This window comes from Myotis myotis, unplaced genomic scaffold, assembly GCF_014108235.1.
Source record: "Myotis myotis isolate mMyoMyo1 unplaced genomic scaffold, mMyoMyo1.p scaffold_m19_p_1, whole genome shotgun sequence".
Taxonomy (NCBI): Eukaryota; Metazoa; Chordata; class Mammalia; order Chiroptera; family Vespertilionidae; genus Myotis; species Myotis myotis.
In genome coordinates this window covers 24,449,465-24,465,884 of record NW_023416313.1, presented here as the reverse complement: position 1 = coordinate 24,465,884, position 16,420 = coordinate 24,449,465, and the positions used below count along the sequence as shown (strand labels likewise).

The following is a 16,420-nucleotide window of genomic DNA, read 5'->3' as shown; positions in this document are numbered from 1 at the left end:
CCTTAAGTTTTTGAATGTGTAACTTCATTTACTTGCGATTCATAATTTTTTTCCTAAACTGCTGTAAAATCAGCAAAAATGCCTTGGCAATTTTAGCATAGTTCCTAGGATATTGGTTGGCACTCAAAGGGTTAATAACCTTGCACGGTATGCCCATGTGAAAGTAAATTCTAGAGCGAATCTTAATTTTGTAGGACTGCTATAAATGAAAAACATTGACTATGAGCAAGAGGTTTTACAGCTGGTTCATCTGTTATCCTTTACTCCTAGGAGGGTCTTTCAGTTAGTGGAAAATACGAGAAATGATCTTATTAAACCTTGGAGGTTAGAAAAACTATATCCAGTTAGCCTTTTAAAGGGAGAAATTCGACTGCATACTACTATCCTTTAGAGCAAGGGTGGGGAATCTTTTTTTCTGCCAAGGGCCGTTTGTATATTTATAACATCGTTCATGGGCCTTACAAAATTAACAGCTTAAAAATCAGCCTGCTGTTTGGTCAGACATTTAATTAACTCACCCTAATGCCATGGCAGGGCCAGACCCAGTGATTTCATGAGCCTTATATGGTCTGAGGGCAGGTCTCCACCCCTTGTCTAGAGGCACCCTTCACTTCTTTTTCTTCCTCCTCCTACCACCATTCTAGTCAGCCACCAAGTGTACTTCTTCCATCCTAATACCATTTGTATTTGACCCTTTTCCATTCCCACTTCACCATCTTATCTAGGCTAGTTATTCCCACTAGGATCCATCTGCGCTCAGTCTTTTCTGTGCTGTAGTTGACCTTAGTACTGGTAGTGGCTAATGTTTATTGAATACCTACTGTGCACCAGGCATGGTGCTAACTGCTTTCCGTGTACTGATCATTTCAACCTTCACAACTCTCTGAGATGATGGTAGTATTTCCATTTCACAGCTAAAGAAACCGAGGCATGGATTACATAGCTAAGAGGTGGTCTCAATTCTTAAAAAGTTAATGACTTAATTAGGAGAAATAGGAAACCATTTCTTTAAATTAGAAATGCTATACTAGTCCAGAGCAGAAAGGAAAGAGTGGTGAGAGAAAATGGAAATTTTTACAGAAGAGAGAGAGGGATGTAGGATATAAGAGAATAAATAGAGGTTGTATACTAGTATAAGAACATGTCAGACAGAAAAAATAATGAGTACCCCAAGGCTGAGTTTGCAGAGTTGGCAAATGCTGACAGCCAAACTAGTATTGAACTATTGCATCAGATTCATTTGGAAAGCTTTGAAAATATCGTTGGTTCCTTACCCCACCCCTGAGTTGCTTCTGAATTAGATGGTGTGAATTAGAATCTGTGGTGTTGATATTGTTGCAGGCTATCCTGATGCACAGGCAGACTAGGAACCACTGGCTAAAGAGAAGGTATAGGGTTAACAAAGGATGCTTTTTCTGAGAAATGATAAGAGTTTATATTGATGAATAGGTCAAATCTTAGGAAGGGCCAGGCTGAAAGAGTTCAGAGTGGAAGCAACAGAGTGAGTCACTGGGTTGGTCAGCAGAGATGTGTTAAGAGCAGAGTTTTCTGGCAGCAAAATGCAGGAAGGAAAGGCTGTAATAGGAACCAAGCTATGAGACAGTTACAGGGAACCAAGTGTCATATTATCCCTATGAGAGTTTTAAAAAGGAGTGGGCCTTTTGTCAGGGCTGCTTGGTCCAGAAATATGAATTAGTAAATTTGTGGTCTGAGGTTCAACTCTGAAGCTTCAGAATCTTTTACTTACATATAATATAAAAAAGTAAAGGATTCATTTTTCAAATTGAATAAAATAAGAATTGGCATTGGAGTTACACTTCTGGTTTATACAATTAATTAATATTTTATTTCTGAGAGGGACACTATAAGGTGATAATGTACAACTATCTTTCTTTGGCTAACTTAAAATCTAGTTTTACTTAACAGGTAGTTATAAGCTTTCTTATAAAAAATTATTTTTAAATCTGTATTTTCCAGTTTTACTACCTACAGTTCTAATAATTTTCAGAGGTCTGCCTCACTATGTGATATTGTCAGAGATTATGACATAGCAAAAGAGGTCAAGAGCACAGGTTCTGGAATGAGAATACTTGTATTGAAGTCCCAGCTTTGCCACATACCACCTATATGACATTGGGATTTAATCCCTTTTCCCCCAGTGTCCTCATCTATAAAATGAAGATATGATAGTACCTACCATAAAATAAAATTGTTAAATGGATTAAGAGAGATAATACTTGGTTCAAAGTAACCACTGAAATTTTTGCTGTTTAGTAATGAAATAATAAATAGTATATGCTTTTTAAAAATCACTGTTGGATCAGCATATAGCACAGAATTAGAGGAGGCAAGAGTAGGTATGGGGAGATCTGCTGAGAGGCCATTGCAATAGACCAGACAAGAAGTGAAGGTAGCTAGAGCAAGTGTGGGAGTAGAGCTAGAATTGGACAGATTTGAGTAATATTGAGGTAGTAAAATTGACAGAAAACTCATGATGTGTTAAATAGATCATTGAGAGAGAACAAAAGATATTCTCATAGGTTTCTGGCCAAGGCAGCTGAATGAATGGAGACCCAGTTTGGTGGGACAGAGAAGGTGGGACAGGGGAAATGCTTGTTATTTTAGTTTAAGAAGCTGCTGAATGGTTCTGATGTATACCACAGTTTAAGAACATTTGATGGCGGTGTCATAGGTGACCTTTGGAAAAGCTGTTCAAATGACAGTGGAGGTGGATACCAGCCAGAGCCGTGATGGGAGGTAGTGAAATGTAGACAGTTCTCAAGATACTAGCTCAGGGAAAGGGGTTAAGATAGGGGAAATGAGGATTTTTTTTAAGATGGGATAAACTTGCTCACATTTAAGTGATTCTGGGTTGGCTGCAATGGAGAAAGGGGTGTTGAATACACAAGAGAGAAGATAGTGGGTCCTCTGTAAGAGCAATGGGATCCAAAGCTCAAGTGGAGAGAAATGGGTTTTAGTTATAAAAGAGGCACATTCAGTATAATAGGAGGGAACCAAGGAAAAGATATGTATATAGAGAAAAACCTGCTGATTCATTGTGTGGTGAGCAATGCAGTTTTGGTGACTGAATACTATGTTAGCTGTGCCTGGGGAAGTGATTGGGGTTGGAACAGACCGAGGCTACATTCCTATCCGGCCTGCTGTTGGGCTAGCTAAACCCTTTGCCTGACTTTGTCCCCTTTGGTCACTAATCTTGTGGCCTCAGCAATGCCACCCCTCATGGCCTTCACTTTCTTGGGAGTGAGTCCTGGGCCCACGGACCCCAGTTGCAATGCATCTTGCATGGATTTCTTTTACTTTTTCCTGAGGCAAGGAGAACAAAACCAAACAGTTATAGTCTTTTTTTTAAATATATTTTATTGATTTTTTTACAGAGAAGAAGGGGGAGGGATAGTTAGAAACATCAATGAGAGAGAAACATCTATCAGCTGCCTCCTGCACACTCCCCACTGGGGATGTGCCCACAACCAAGGTACATGCCCTTGCCTGGAATCGAACCTGGGACCCTTGAATCCGCAGGCCGACACTCTATCCACTGGTTAGAGCGTCAAACTGGTTAGGGCAACAGTCTTGACAGCCTATTTTAATAACCAACTAGAGATACTATGCTTAGAAATTCAATCTTCTGTAATTTTCATTTCTGATAATTGAATTTTCTAATATAGTACAGTAAAAATTTGTTTCATTTATTAGAAGTTTTTGAAGCTCATACCATGGACTAGGCACTGTGGTAGGTACTTGTTATTTTGAATGAAATAAAATATGGCTGCCTCAAGGAGCAGAGAAAAATGATATATACATACGCACACCTGACATTTCTTTTTTTTTTTTTAAGATGTGGAATATTTTTGTTGTTGTTTTATTTTTTTATTGATTTCAGAGAGGAAGGGAGAGGGGGAGAGAGACAAACATCAATGATGAGAGGAATCATTGGTCAGCTGCCTCCTGCACGCCCCCTACTGGGGATCAAGCACACAACCTGGGCATGTGCCCTTGATCGGAATTGAACCTGGAACCTTTTAGTCCGCAGGCCGACTCTCTGTCCACTGAGCCAAACTGGCTAGGGCTGGCATTTCTTTTGATAAATGCATAGACTTTAAATTTATATATATATATATATATATATATATATATATATATATATATATATATATATATGTAAAATTGATTTTTTACAGAGAGGAAGGGAGAGGGATAGTTAGAAACATCGATGAGAGAGAAACATCGATCAGCCGCCTCTTGTACACCCCCTACTGGGGATGTGCCCGCAACCAAGGTACATGCCCTTGACCGGAATCGAACCCAGGACCCCTGAGTCCGCAGGCCGACACTCTGTCCACTGAGCCAAACCGGTTAGGGCTAAATGCATAGACTTTAAAATATCTAGATCTGAATCCAACTTATTTATGCAAAAAAAGGCCAAATTAATATCTCTTTGTTTGAGAATATCATTAAAGAGATCTTTAATCTATATATTATATAACTCAGATGTTCCTTTTTCCTTAAGCTTTGTTATTTTTTTCTTGCTGCTTCTGTAATTAAAATGCAGAATTCCTCCTTCCCCAAAAGTAAGTGTCTTTATTGTATATCAGATAATTTTAACCTGGTTCCATAGATTTCAATATATCTGGATTAATGGCTTTGTGGGACCATGAACTTTCCACAATTATATGCAAAATTATTGAATTTGTATACATAGATATTTACAGTGAAGAGGGTCCCCTTAATTTTTATCAAGTTCTCAAAGGATTCTATTATTCCAAGATATTAAGAACTACACTACTAAAATCTTCATTTAGCCCTCACTAGTTTGGCTCAGTGGATAGAGCGTCGGCCTGCGGACTCAAGGGTCCCAGGTTCGATTCCGGTCAAGGGCGTGTACCTTGGCTGCGGGCACATCCCCAGTAGGGGGTGTACAGGAGGCAGCTCATTGATGTTTCTCTCTCATAGATGTTTCTAACTCTCTATCCCTCTCCCTTCCTCTCTGTAAAAAATCAATAAAATATATTAAAAAAAATAAAATCTTCATTTAGTAGGTTTTGGCTTTTGACTATTTTATACAATTTACCATTTAGATTTTCTCACAGGAGGAAAGGGAAATTGAAAATGTAATACTTCATAATTCTACTTCTCTAAATTATGACTACAGTTTTTTATATTACTACAGTTTTTGAAGTTAACATTTAAACATAATTGCTTTTACATTTATCTAACAATATTATAATCATGCTGCAGTTTTTGTTGCAAATATTTTTTTTGTCTTTAGTACCAGGACCCTCTGGTGATAATGGCATCAGTATTACCATGATCTTAATGGCCTGGATGGTAATTGCATTGATCTTGTTTCTACTGAGACCTCCTAATCTTCGAGGATCCAATCTCACTGGGAAGCCAACCAGTCCTCATAATGTAAGTGCTGTTGATTAGAAACCCATTTGAAGAGGTGGGGTCGGGGGAGTAATGGCATGAAAAGGGGGGGGAGTTTGTTTTGACTGAAAGATTGAATTAGCAAAAGGAAGATTTAATTCATGGAGTAAATTAAAGTTCTTCCTTTGTCATCCTAGTAAATCTTGCAACCTCAAATGGCTTAGTGTTTATAGCGTTTACATACAGAGATAAGCATAGTAGCCCAAAAATAATTTAAAATAAATTCCAATTTTCACTCACACGAGAAACATTAAAAATGATTCAGCTTATGATAATCTACAGCAATATTTCTCAGATCTCAGGCCTCTTCCCCAGTTCTATCCACCTCTCAGTTGATTCTTTGCCTGTCATGTTTCCAGCTCCCTGAATTCTCTTACTAGCTGCAATTGAAATGGTTTTACCCACACTCCATTTTCTCCCCTCTGTTCTAGTTATTAAATACAGTAAAGACACTGAGTCTACCTGGCTAAATCCTGTTTTCCCATCCTATTTCTCTCAAACTCATTTTTCTGATTCTGCATCATAATAATCAACTGAGCGGGCAAAAGCAGAGGTAGGAATCACCCATGTTGATAAATTTTGATAGTCATGATTACAACCATTTTTAGAATTTTCTATATGAAAGACATCACTTCATCATGTTTTCTCACAGGAGGAAAGGGAAATTGAAAATGTAATACTTCATAATCCTACTTCTACTAGAATTCTACCCAGTACAGAGTTCTCAGTACTGTCTTTACTAGAACCTCCATTAAAGGATCCCTTTTCATCATTTTTAGAACCAGCATTTATTTATTTATTTTTTCATTCGATTTGGATGTCTCTTTTAAAATATTTCTGTGATGGATTCATTTGTTGAACATCAAATTATCCCACACATTCCTTCAACCTTCACCATGTGGAATTCCTAAAATAATTGCTTCTTTTCCTTAATCCTGTGTTGTTAATATAAAAAAGTTCAGATAACCTAATTTCTTATGTAAGAGAAAGCAAATGTGCAATGTTAATTGGTCAGTGCTTTAGTTTTTTTAGGATTAGAACATTTAGATATATAACATGCTGACTTCAGTTAAGAAAGAAGGCCTCATTAGCACTATCTAAAAAAGCCTTAAATTTATTTTTGTTTTTGTCTTGGAGAGGGGATTAGCCATTAAACAGCTATCTTTTTTTTTTTTTTTTTTTTTTTTTTTTTTTTATTGCTTAAAGTATTACAAAGGGTATTACATATGTGTCCATTTTATCCCCCCGCCCTAGACAGTCCCCTAGCCTCCCCTATCCCCCAATGTCTTATGTCCACTGGTTATGCTTCTATGCATGCATACAAGTCCTTTAGTTGATCTCTTACCCCCCTACCTCCTGCCCCGCAACCCTCCCCGGCCTTCCTGCTGCAGTTTGACAATCTGTTTGAGGCAGCTCTGCCTCTGTATCTATTATTGTTCAAAAGTTTATAATGGTCTCTATTATCCATGAATGAGTGAGATCATGTGGTATTTTTCCTTCATTGACTGGCTTATTTCACTTAGCATAATGCTCTCCAGTTCCATCCATGACGTTGCAAATGGTAAGAGTTCCTTCCTTTTTAGAGCAGCATAGTATTCCATCGTGTAGATGTACCACAGTTTTCTAATCCATTCATCTACTGATGGGCACTTAGGCTGTTTCCAGATCTTAGCTATGGTGAATTGTGCTGCTATGAACATAGGGGTGCATATATCCTTTCTGATTGGTGTTAAACAGCTATCTTGATAAATTGCTTTCTCCTTAGCCCTTTTTCTTACTTTCTATATACATTTTTATTTTATATCAAAGATCTACCTCCTCACCGCTTGGAGCTAAAGAAATCCAATTTCATAAACTAATTTAGAAGCCATTAAAAATGACAAGATTACAGCCCTCTGAGCCTTAGGTCATTGTTAGTAGTAGTCCCACTGCTCTAAGAAAAAAAACATATCGCCCTGGCCGGCTTGGCTCAGTGAATGGAGCGTCGGCCTACGGACTGAAGGGTCCCGGGTTCAATTCCCTCCGAGGGCGCATGCCTGGGTTGCAGGCTCGTTCCCCAGTGGTGGGTGTGCAGGAGGCAGCCAATTGATGATTCTCTCTCATCATTGATGTTTCTATCTCTCTCTCCTTCTCCCTTCCTCTCTGAAATCAATAAAGAAATATATTTTTAAAAAAAAGAGAGAGAAAGAAAAGAAAACGTATCGAATAATTCCAAGTAGAAAAATTGACCACCCTCTCCTCGGGCCTCATAGCATGTCAGAGTAAATACATAGAATCTTCCTGAAGATTCCTGAAGTGCTGATATTCCCTTTACAGTTCAGGTGCTTTCTATTGCAAGTTACAAAAATCAGCTCAACCTGGTTTAAATAAGTGCTTTATTGGTTTACACATCAGAAAATCCAGAGGTAGAGTCAGTGTTTAGATTTAGAAAGTTTAACAGTGCCATCAAAGACAATTCTTTCATCATACCATCAGCTTCACTCCAAGATGGGCTCCCTCTGTACTCATTAGATAGCTGCCAATAGCATCTGGAGCCATGTGCATCCTCATTGACATTCTGTAGTGAGAAACAAGTCTCGAGTTCATTTTGTACTGTACTCAATCCATCACCTTAGCAAGAGAGAAGAGACTACCTTTATTAGTTTGAATATCACTTCTGGAGCTGTTAGGGAGAGAAGTTTCATCCAAAACATACCACTGTTAAACAATTTTCCTTTCTTCCATAGCACAGGGAAGAATGAGACAAACATTGGTGAAACACTAGTAATCTAGTGTTCCCTGTGCAAAACCGTATGAAAAAATCCTAGTAAGGATATGATTTGAGATGGGAAGTTGGGGGACACTGCTGCTCATTTCTTACTAAATGTGTTAGATTGGTTGCACTGGGATTTAAGAAGTCAGTTCTATAATTTTTCTCCAATACAGGGACAAGATCCACCAGCCCCTCCTGTGGACTAACTTTGCGATATGGGAAGTGAAAATAGTTAACACCTTGCACGACCAAATGAACGAAGATGACCAGAGTACTCTTAACCCCATTAGAACTGTTCTTCCTTTTGCACCTGCAATATGGGATGGTATTGTTTTCATGAGCTTCTAGACATTTCATTTGCAAGCTTATTTTTGCCTCCTGTGTTAACACCATTCCTATTCATGGTGTATTTGAGTAAATAATTATATTTTTAAAAAATTACATGGGCTTTTTGGTTACCCTAAACTCAAACATTCCATTCATTCTATTGGTAACTGTGATCACAATTTTGGTGATGATTTCTGGCCTGATTGAAGGAAATTTAAGATCTCTGCATTTAAATATTTTAAATAGTTTTGATAGATTTTAAGGTTGCTTTTTTCATAGGCTATTTATAAAGTTATTTGGGGTTGTCTGAGGTTTTATGAAAGAAAATTAAACCACACTATATTTCTACTTACCTTGGTAGTTTATTTGTGTGTGGGTAGCAGTTCTTGGGACTGTGGCAGCCTTTGGAATTTTTACAAGTTACAGCTGAAATCTGCATCATCCATTACAACTGGCTTATGTGACTAGAAAAGGAGGAGAGAATAAATTATATAACTGTTTACTAAGGTTTTCATTCCCATAAAAATGTCTAATACTAAGAAAACTTTAAATAAACGTGATTTAAATATGGTGGATGATTTTCAGTCCATTATATGACATATGAAGCCACTGTATATTAACTAGCCTTACAAGGTTCATGAAAGGAGGAAAATAGTTAATTCTTTTTGCCTTTGCCGGGTATAATCTATTCAGTAATAATTTAATCTGTAATTTATTTCTTAAATGAGTGCCTCTCAGAAAGCTTCCTTTTTGTTCAGACACTTCCCTGTTAAATGAAACTCCTAAAGCTAACTGTATAGGGAGCCTGTTTGCTTACTGACATTTGAATGCGATTTGCTTATTTACTCTCTTTTCCTTTGAAGAAAAATAAATTTTGAATATTTTGTGGTCCTTCTGACTTTTAAAAATATTTAATAAATTCTTGGTTTACTCCAAGGGAAAAGGAGAAAAATGAGGAACAATCAAGGATTTTTTTCTTACCCTGTATCTCATTCTTATTTTGGTAATGGAATGGATTGGGGTGGGGAAATATAGGCAAAATTTTGAACTGTATGAAAAGTAAAAGGTTGCATTGTTTTGGTTAGTTTGAAAGAAAATGAATACAAATGGCATTTTAAAAAGGCATCACCTATGTGGTTATGGAATTTTTTTCTAGCAAGTGATTACAGAGGATTTATGGGGGCTAGAAGAAATTTTGCTATCAATGTAAGGAGTTCCCCCCCGCTAGACTTGTCTAGCTTTTCACTGTATTGATCTGAGAAATTGTATGAATTGAATAAACTTCTCAAAATCATTGTACTGTTTAAGAGTCTCTGATATAGTTGTGTGACACTCCTAGGGTATTTCCCCCCCTTTATTATGATTATATTCTGGGCCATGAACATTGTAAGGGCTTCATTTCATTATATAATCCATATTGACTGCTTGCATTCCTCCTGTGCATCTTGGCTTTGTGCTCAACTTCTTGAAGTAGTATAACCTATTCTTAATTACTTGTCTAATCAAGGGTATTGTAACACAGGTAAGTCAAATCCTGGATAAATAAATACCACAGACTTACGGTTTTTCCTCTTGCTGTGGTGTACTGGAAGCCTTCCCAGCTCTATAGCTACTATCATATTTAAAGCAGAACAGGCAGGAATGGCATAAGATGGAGCTAAATGCCTATAAGCATTCCTATTTCTGCCCTTGCCCCCCTGAACTTTGAAGGCTTACACGTACATCCTAAATCTGTTCTCTAAACTGCTAGAAATCCTGGCAAGGATCCTGATGTATTCACTGAATCAACGGCTCACAAGTAATTGAGAATTGGCTTTGGTAGAAGATGTGGCTGTGACATGGAAATAATGTCTAGTGTTAGAGACCTGGAAATCTGGATTCTTATTCCTAGTTCTTCATTTCTGTCACATCCACTTAATTGACAGAACATCTAGAATATTAACCTTTCCCTGTATGGATCATCTAATTAGTAACAAAAGTTTTTAGTGGAGTATTTAGTCTTGGGTTTTGTGCTTGTAAAATATCTGCAGTTCTAAAAAAACATAGTGTGCTACTACATATAAAGTATTCCTATTAACCTAAGTAGTAATTTATATTCTTTTTAATTCTTAAAGCTTCCACATGTGGCCTTTTTATTAAGCACACTCTTATTCATTACTTGGCTTGTAAACATTCACCTGAATTATGGCTACAAGCATTTTTAAATAATCTGGAAAAAAGAAAAATAAATCTTCACATTTTAATCACTGCAGGCTCTTAAAACACTCCACAAATGCCATTCAGAATTTATTTTTAGAGCCATTTAATGTCCCTTTATGCAAAATAATGTTTTGTTTGTTTTTTGCTTTCCATTTGGAAAAAAAGTTAACATTGGAACTATGTTTAGTAAAAGATTTTATCATGTAGATATCCAAGCACTGTTCCCTGGTCAGCAAGTCATATTTTAAACAACTTGTAGAGATTTTCCAAAGTAACTATGAAGTTCAGCTATTCCATAGTTACCTTTAGTGTCTTTGTGTGGTATGTAATATGATAGTGTTTATGGAATAACCAAATTCTTACATTTTCAAAGGAACATTGGGAATTTTTCACTCGGAATGAAAGTCGTCACTCTGAATGAATATGTGCTAAACTTTGACCAGCTCAGCTTAAGACATAAAATAACAACTTGAAGGAGAAATGGGAGTTTACAGTTAATGAGTTAAATTTTTGTTGTTGAATTAGTAGGTTTAGTTTTAACATTATAATATTTCTAAATGAAAAATCATGTATTTGTTACCATGTCTGATGATTACTTTGTTAAAAGGAAAGTGGCCATATGCTATGCTAAATGTTAATTGCTGTTTTTAAATGTTTAATCATGCCAAACAAATCATGTCTGTGCCATCCAGAGTTTATTGTAATCTCTTACTGAGTACTTGGATTGGGATAAAGGGCTTGTACTATGCACTTTTTATTAATGAATAAATAGAAAATGTTAGTAACACTCATTGTTTTCTGTTTGGCTTTTGTTGGAAGAGAACCAAGTATCTTCTGCTTAGTAAAATGTTAACATCCTTTATTAAAGTTTCTTTGTAAGCCTTTTTACCCCTAACTAAAGACTTTCCTGCCTTAGCCGGTTTGGTTCAGTGGATAGAGCATTGGCCTGAGGACTAAAGGGTCTTGGACTCGATTCCCATGAAGGCACCTGCCTGGCTGCAGGCTCGATCCCCAGTAGAGGGGCGTTCAGGAGGCAGCCAATCAATGATTCTCTCTCATTATTGATGTTTCTATTTCTCCCGCTCTGAAGTCAATAAAAATATATTTAAAAAAGACTTTCCTAAAAGAGAACTTTAGGTTATAAGAAATACATTAACATTATAATAGCAGTATGGGACCTTACAATTAATCCAGCAAGTACAATTTTTGTGTTTACAACATACAGAACAGATGTAAATCTAACACCAGGGCATACACCCCCAATAAAAGGGTTAAGATTTATCCTTGCAAATGTTCTCAGTCTTCATTTTTATCTAACAATCTTAAAGACTACACTTTCTCCCATTGCACCTTTGTCAACGTTCTCTTACTTTACCATTTTTACTAGCAACAGCCTATTGAAAGCTGGCAGTCTCAAGCTTCAGTCAAGCATGATTCTGTTAGCCAAAGCCAAATCAGAAAATACAAGTCTTAACAAAATCTTGGGCAGCTAAGTAGCATTGAAAATTATGGACTTGGGGTGGTGAACACACAATCTATAATAATAAAAGGGTAACATGCTAATTAGACTGAACGTCATTCCAGACGTCCTCCCTGACGAAGCCGGGTTTGGAGGGAAGCCAGCCCGGGCCCCTGATACAGTTGTGTGACACTCCTAGGGTATTTCCCACCCCCTTTATTATGAGGACGGCAGGAAGAGGGAAGCAGCCTGGGTCTCAGGTGCTGGAGGGAAGCTGATGCCAGCAGCCAGGGGAAGGAAGGCCTACTCGTGCACAAATTTTCATGCATCAGATGTCTAGTCTATAGATACATAAGCTTAAGCGACCAAACGACTGGTCGCTATGATGCGCACTGACCACCAGGGGCAGACATTCAATGCAGGAGCTGCCCCCTGGTGGTCAGTACACTCCCACAGCAGGAGTGCCGCTCAGCTGATTGACCCATCCTGGTGGCCCACCAGCCCGGTGGCAGCCACTCACTCCATCAGTAGTTTTGCAGGTCCAATCTGCGGAGAATGGGCCAGGCACCAACGACCAGCACTGTTGGCACAATCCCAACAGCACCACCGGCCTCCTGGAAGTCAGCTTTGGGCATCGCGGCCACTTCCCCTCCCTAAATGCTCTGCAAGGAAGACGCAATATAAAAGCAGCTGCCAGGTGGTTCCTGACAACAGGCATGAATGTCAGCAGGACAGATCCAGATCCCAGGATGGCAAGGGTATCCCACCGCCCACCCGGAGGGCTGATCGCATCCCACCCCCACCCCACTCCCCTCAGGATGGGCACCAGATGCAGGGCTCATGGCTGGTGAGCCTACTATCCCAATCAGGACTGACTCGGCGCAGTGGGGCCGGGATGAGCAGGAGTGGCAGGTGGTGTTGGACTGCCAGTTTTGGCACAGTCCCTGTAGGCTACACTGAGGAACCCCAGCCATGCACAAATTCATGCACTGGGCCTCTAGTATAATATGCAGATGATGCATTATAGAATTATACCCCTAAAACCTATATAATTTTATTAACCAACTAGAGGCCCAGTGCACAAAAATCATGCCCTCGGGGGAGTCCCTCAGCCCGACCTGTACCCCCTTGCAGTACGGGAGCCCTCGGGGGATGTCCAACTGACAGCTTAGGTGGGGAGCGGGCTAAGCCGTCAGTTGGACATCCTTAGCGCTCCCTCCACCACTGCTGCTCTCGGCAGCCGTGAGCCCGGTTTCTGGCTGAGCGGCACTCGCCCCGTGGGAGTGCACTGACCATCAGGGGGGAGCGTCTGCCCCCTGGTGGTCAGTGCACGTCATAGGGACCAGCCATTCTACCGTTGGGTTGATTTGCATATTAGCTTTTTATTATATAGGATGTCACCTCAATAAATTTAAATTAAAAAGAAAACTATCGTTTTTCTATTGAAGAATGGGTAGGGCCCACCCAGAAAGTGTGCCTCAGTAGTTGAGCATCAGCCTATGAACCAGGAGGTCATGGTTCAATTCCCAGTCAGGGCACATGCCCAGGTTGCAGGCTAGATCCCCAGTACGGGCTGTGCAGGAGGCAGCTGATCAATGACTTTCTCTCATCATTGATGTTTCTATCTCCCCTTTCTCTTCCTCTCTGAAAATAATAAAAAAATATATTTTTAAAAAGAATGGGTAGGGCTGATAATTTTCTCCCTCTACAACATCCAAGCAATTTTTTTTTTATTGTCACAACATTTTAATAACTTAGTCACATAGATGTAAACTGGCAGCATTTAAGGTTGAAATCCTTTGCCCTCTCATATTAATAATTTTTTGTGCTAATATATGAAAGCATCAGATATTCAGAGAATGTTTTTGTTGAAGAAAGATGGCTGACAATTTTTAAAATCACTCTAATTTTCACCCAGTTCTCAAACTTCTATTTTTATTGCAGCAATCTTATTGTGTGCTAAATAAGAATATTTAGTATTGTCAATAGTGTTTTAGCCTTGGGGAAAAATGTTAAAGTAGCTTTGTCTGATTCTGGCTTAATGTTAAGGTAAGCAATTCATTCGGATTTTAAGCTTTTCTCACAACTAAAAAAAATATGACACAGGCTATAGCATTTAGTGATAGCTTACAATGATTCTCAAACACTGGTTTGGGGACCCCAAAGAGCTTTTGTTTATATGGGTATGTCTATCAATATGTTGTATCCCAAATTAAAACATTTAAAATATTAAATATTTTTAAATAACAATAAACCCAATACATGTTAATATAATAAAATGCTTTAAATAAAAAAATAACCTTTTTCCAAAATGAGAACTTAGTAAGAAGAGTGGCACTGCTTTACAATTTGCGAATCTCTTTAATGGCTGGCTTAATAGAAAAACACTGGTTTATCATTTTTACTTCCACATTTTAATGTTGCAGTATCTTCCCTTCTTATGAAACTGTATGTATGTTAGTTTTCAATTATTAAAACACTAATGCTATTTTGAGCATCCTATGCCTTGACAGTATCCATTTATTTTAATACAATCTTTGGGGTAAAGCCATTAAGTGATAGTAAGATCATAATGCAGAAACTACAAGAGATTTTGCAGGAATTGCAGGCAAGACTTGGATAGCTCCAAAGCATTAAGATAATTGTAATCCTAGCTGCTGTCCAGAATGCTAGAGTCAGTGTGATCAGACAGCTTGGAAAATAAAAGATTTGCTGGGCTGGTGTAGTTCAGTAGTTGAGCATGGACCCATGAACCAAGAGGTTGCTGGTTCAATTCCCCGTCAGGGCACATGCCTGGGTGTCAGGCTTAATCCCTGGTAGGGAGCATGCAAGGGGCAGCTGATCAATGATGTTTCTCTCTATCCCTTTCCTTTTCTCTCTCTAAAAATCAATAATAATGGTAATAAAAGACATTCATGAAGCATTCTGAGAAAAAAATATTATAAAAAAAGAAAATATAAGATTTGATAAAACTAAGTTGAAGTACTTTACTGGATAAATCTTGTAAATTTTATCTGTGTCAATTTTATCCAGCCTCTCTAGAAAAATTTAGTAGTATTGTATAATATTCAAGTTACTTTTAAAAGAATCAATGTTATCATTTATATGGCCAGAGTGTCCTGATTCTCAGAAGAAAAACAGAGGTGTAAAAAGATAAGAGACATCTTGGGACCCAGATGGGTCCACTTCTCAGAAAAGAAAATGCATTTGGAGAACAGACAAAGGACAAGGTGCACTTTGGGTTTTTTAAAATTTATTTTTAAATTTTTAAAAAAAATATTTTATTGATTTTTTACTGAGAGGAAGAGAGAGGAATATAGAGTTAGAAACATTGATCAGCTGCCTCCTGTACACACCCCACTGGGGATGTTGCCCACAACCAAGGTACATGCCCTTGACTGGAATCAAACCTGGGAACCTTCAGTCCGCAGGCCAATGCTCTATCCACTGAGCCAAACCGGTTAGGGCAACAAGATTCACTTTGATTTGGTTGCTGTGCCTAGACCCTGACCCGCTCTGGGAATTTGCCTCAGGAATGCTGACCATCCTCAGGTCCCAGGTACTGGCTGGTGAAGGTGGGTTTTAATACCATTGAAAAGTGACTATCTTGTTATCTCTCAGAATTCAAAATTCTGGAAGAAGATACACGGACCACAGACTCTGCAGTAACCCCCGCTGCATGCAGCATTTCTTCCTTATCTCTATATAGTCAGCCAGCTAGCAGGAGGTGTTAGAGCAGATTTTTGTGGATGACCTGCTGCTCTCCCATACTACTGGCATTATTGGAATAAATGCTCATATGATTCAACCCTGTCTCTGCTTAATTGGTTCAAGTAGTGATAGGCAGCCTGGACCCATTTGTTCAGTATCATTTTCTGGCGGCTCTGGTGGGATTACACGTGGGGGACTCCTCTGAGGTAAGTACTGGGGATCCACTTGCTGCCTGGACTGGGGGTTCCTGGGGCTGAAATTCGGGACACTATTTGCAGCATGGCCAGGAATTTGCCTATGGAGTCCCACTCTCAGCCCGGCAATTCCCATCCTTTCACTTAAGCATTTTTGTATAACATGAGAAGCATTTGCAGCCTCTCATCTGGGCTTCTTTGTAAGGCACAGGCAGCACTTACTGTGTATAGCACCAGAAGCATTCACTGCCTCTCTTCTGAGCAAGCCTGATCAGTGGGGTTTTTTTTTGTTTTGTTGTGTGTGTGTGTGTGTGTGTGTTAACACAGAAC

General features: G+C 38.7%; 1 protein-coding gene across 2 annotated transcripts in view; it reads left to right on the top strand.

Moving 5' to 3' along the window:
* The window catches only part of SMIM14 (small integral membrane protein 14), a 60,316-nt gene extending 48,799 nt beyond the window's left edge, over window positions 1-11,517 (top strand). For both annotated transcript variants that reach the window (XM_036331628.1, XM_036331618.1), the window contains 2 exons: window positions 5,288-5,430; window positions 8,374-11,517. In XM_036331628.1, coding sequence (XP_036187521.1) covers window positions 5,288-5,430; window positions 8,374-8,406 — 176 coding nt within the window. In that variant the 3' untranslated portion in view covers window positions 8,407-11,517. The remainder of the gene's footprint in view (window positions 1-5,287; window positions 5,431-8,373) is intronic.
* The last annotated feature ends 4,903 nt before the right edge of the window (window positions 11,518-16,420 follow it).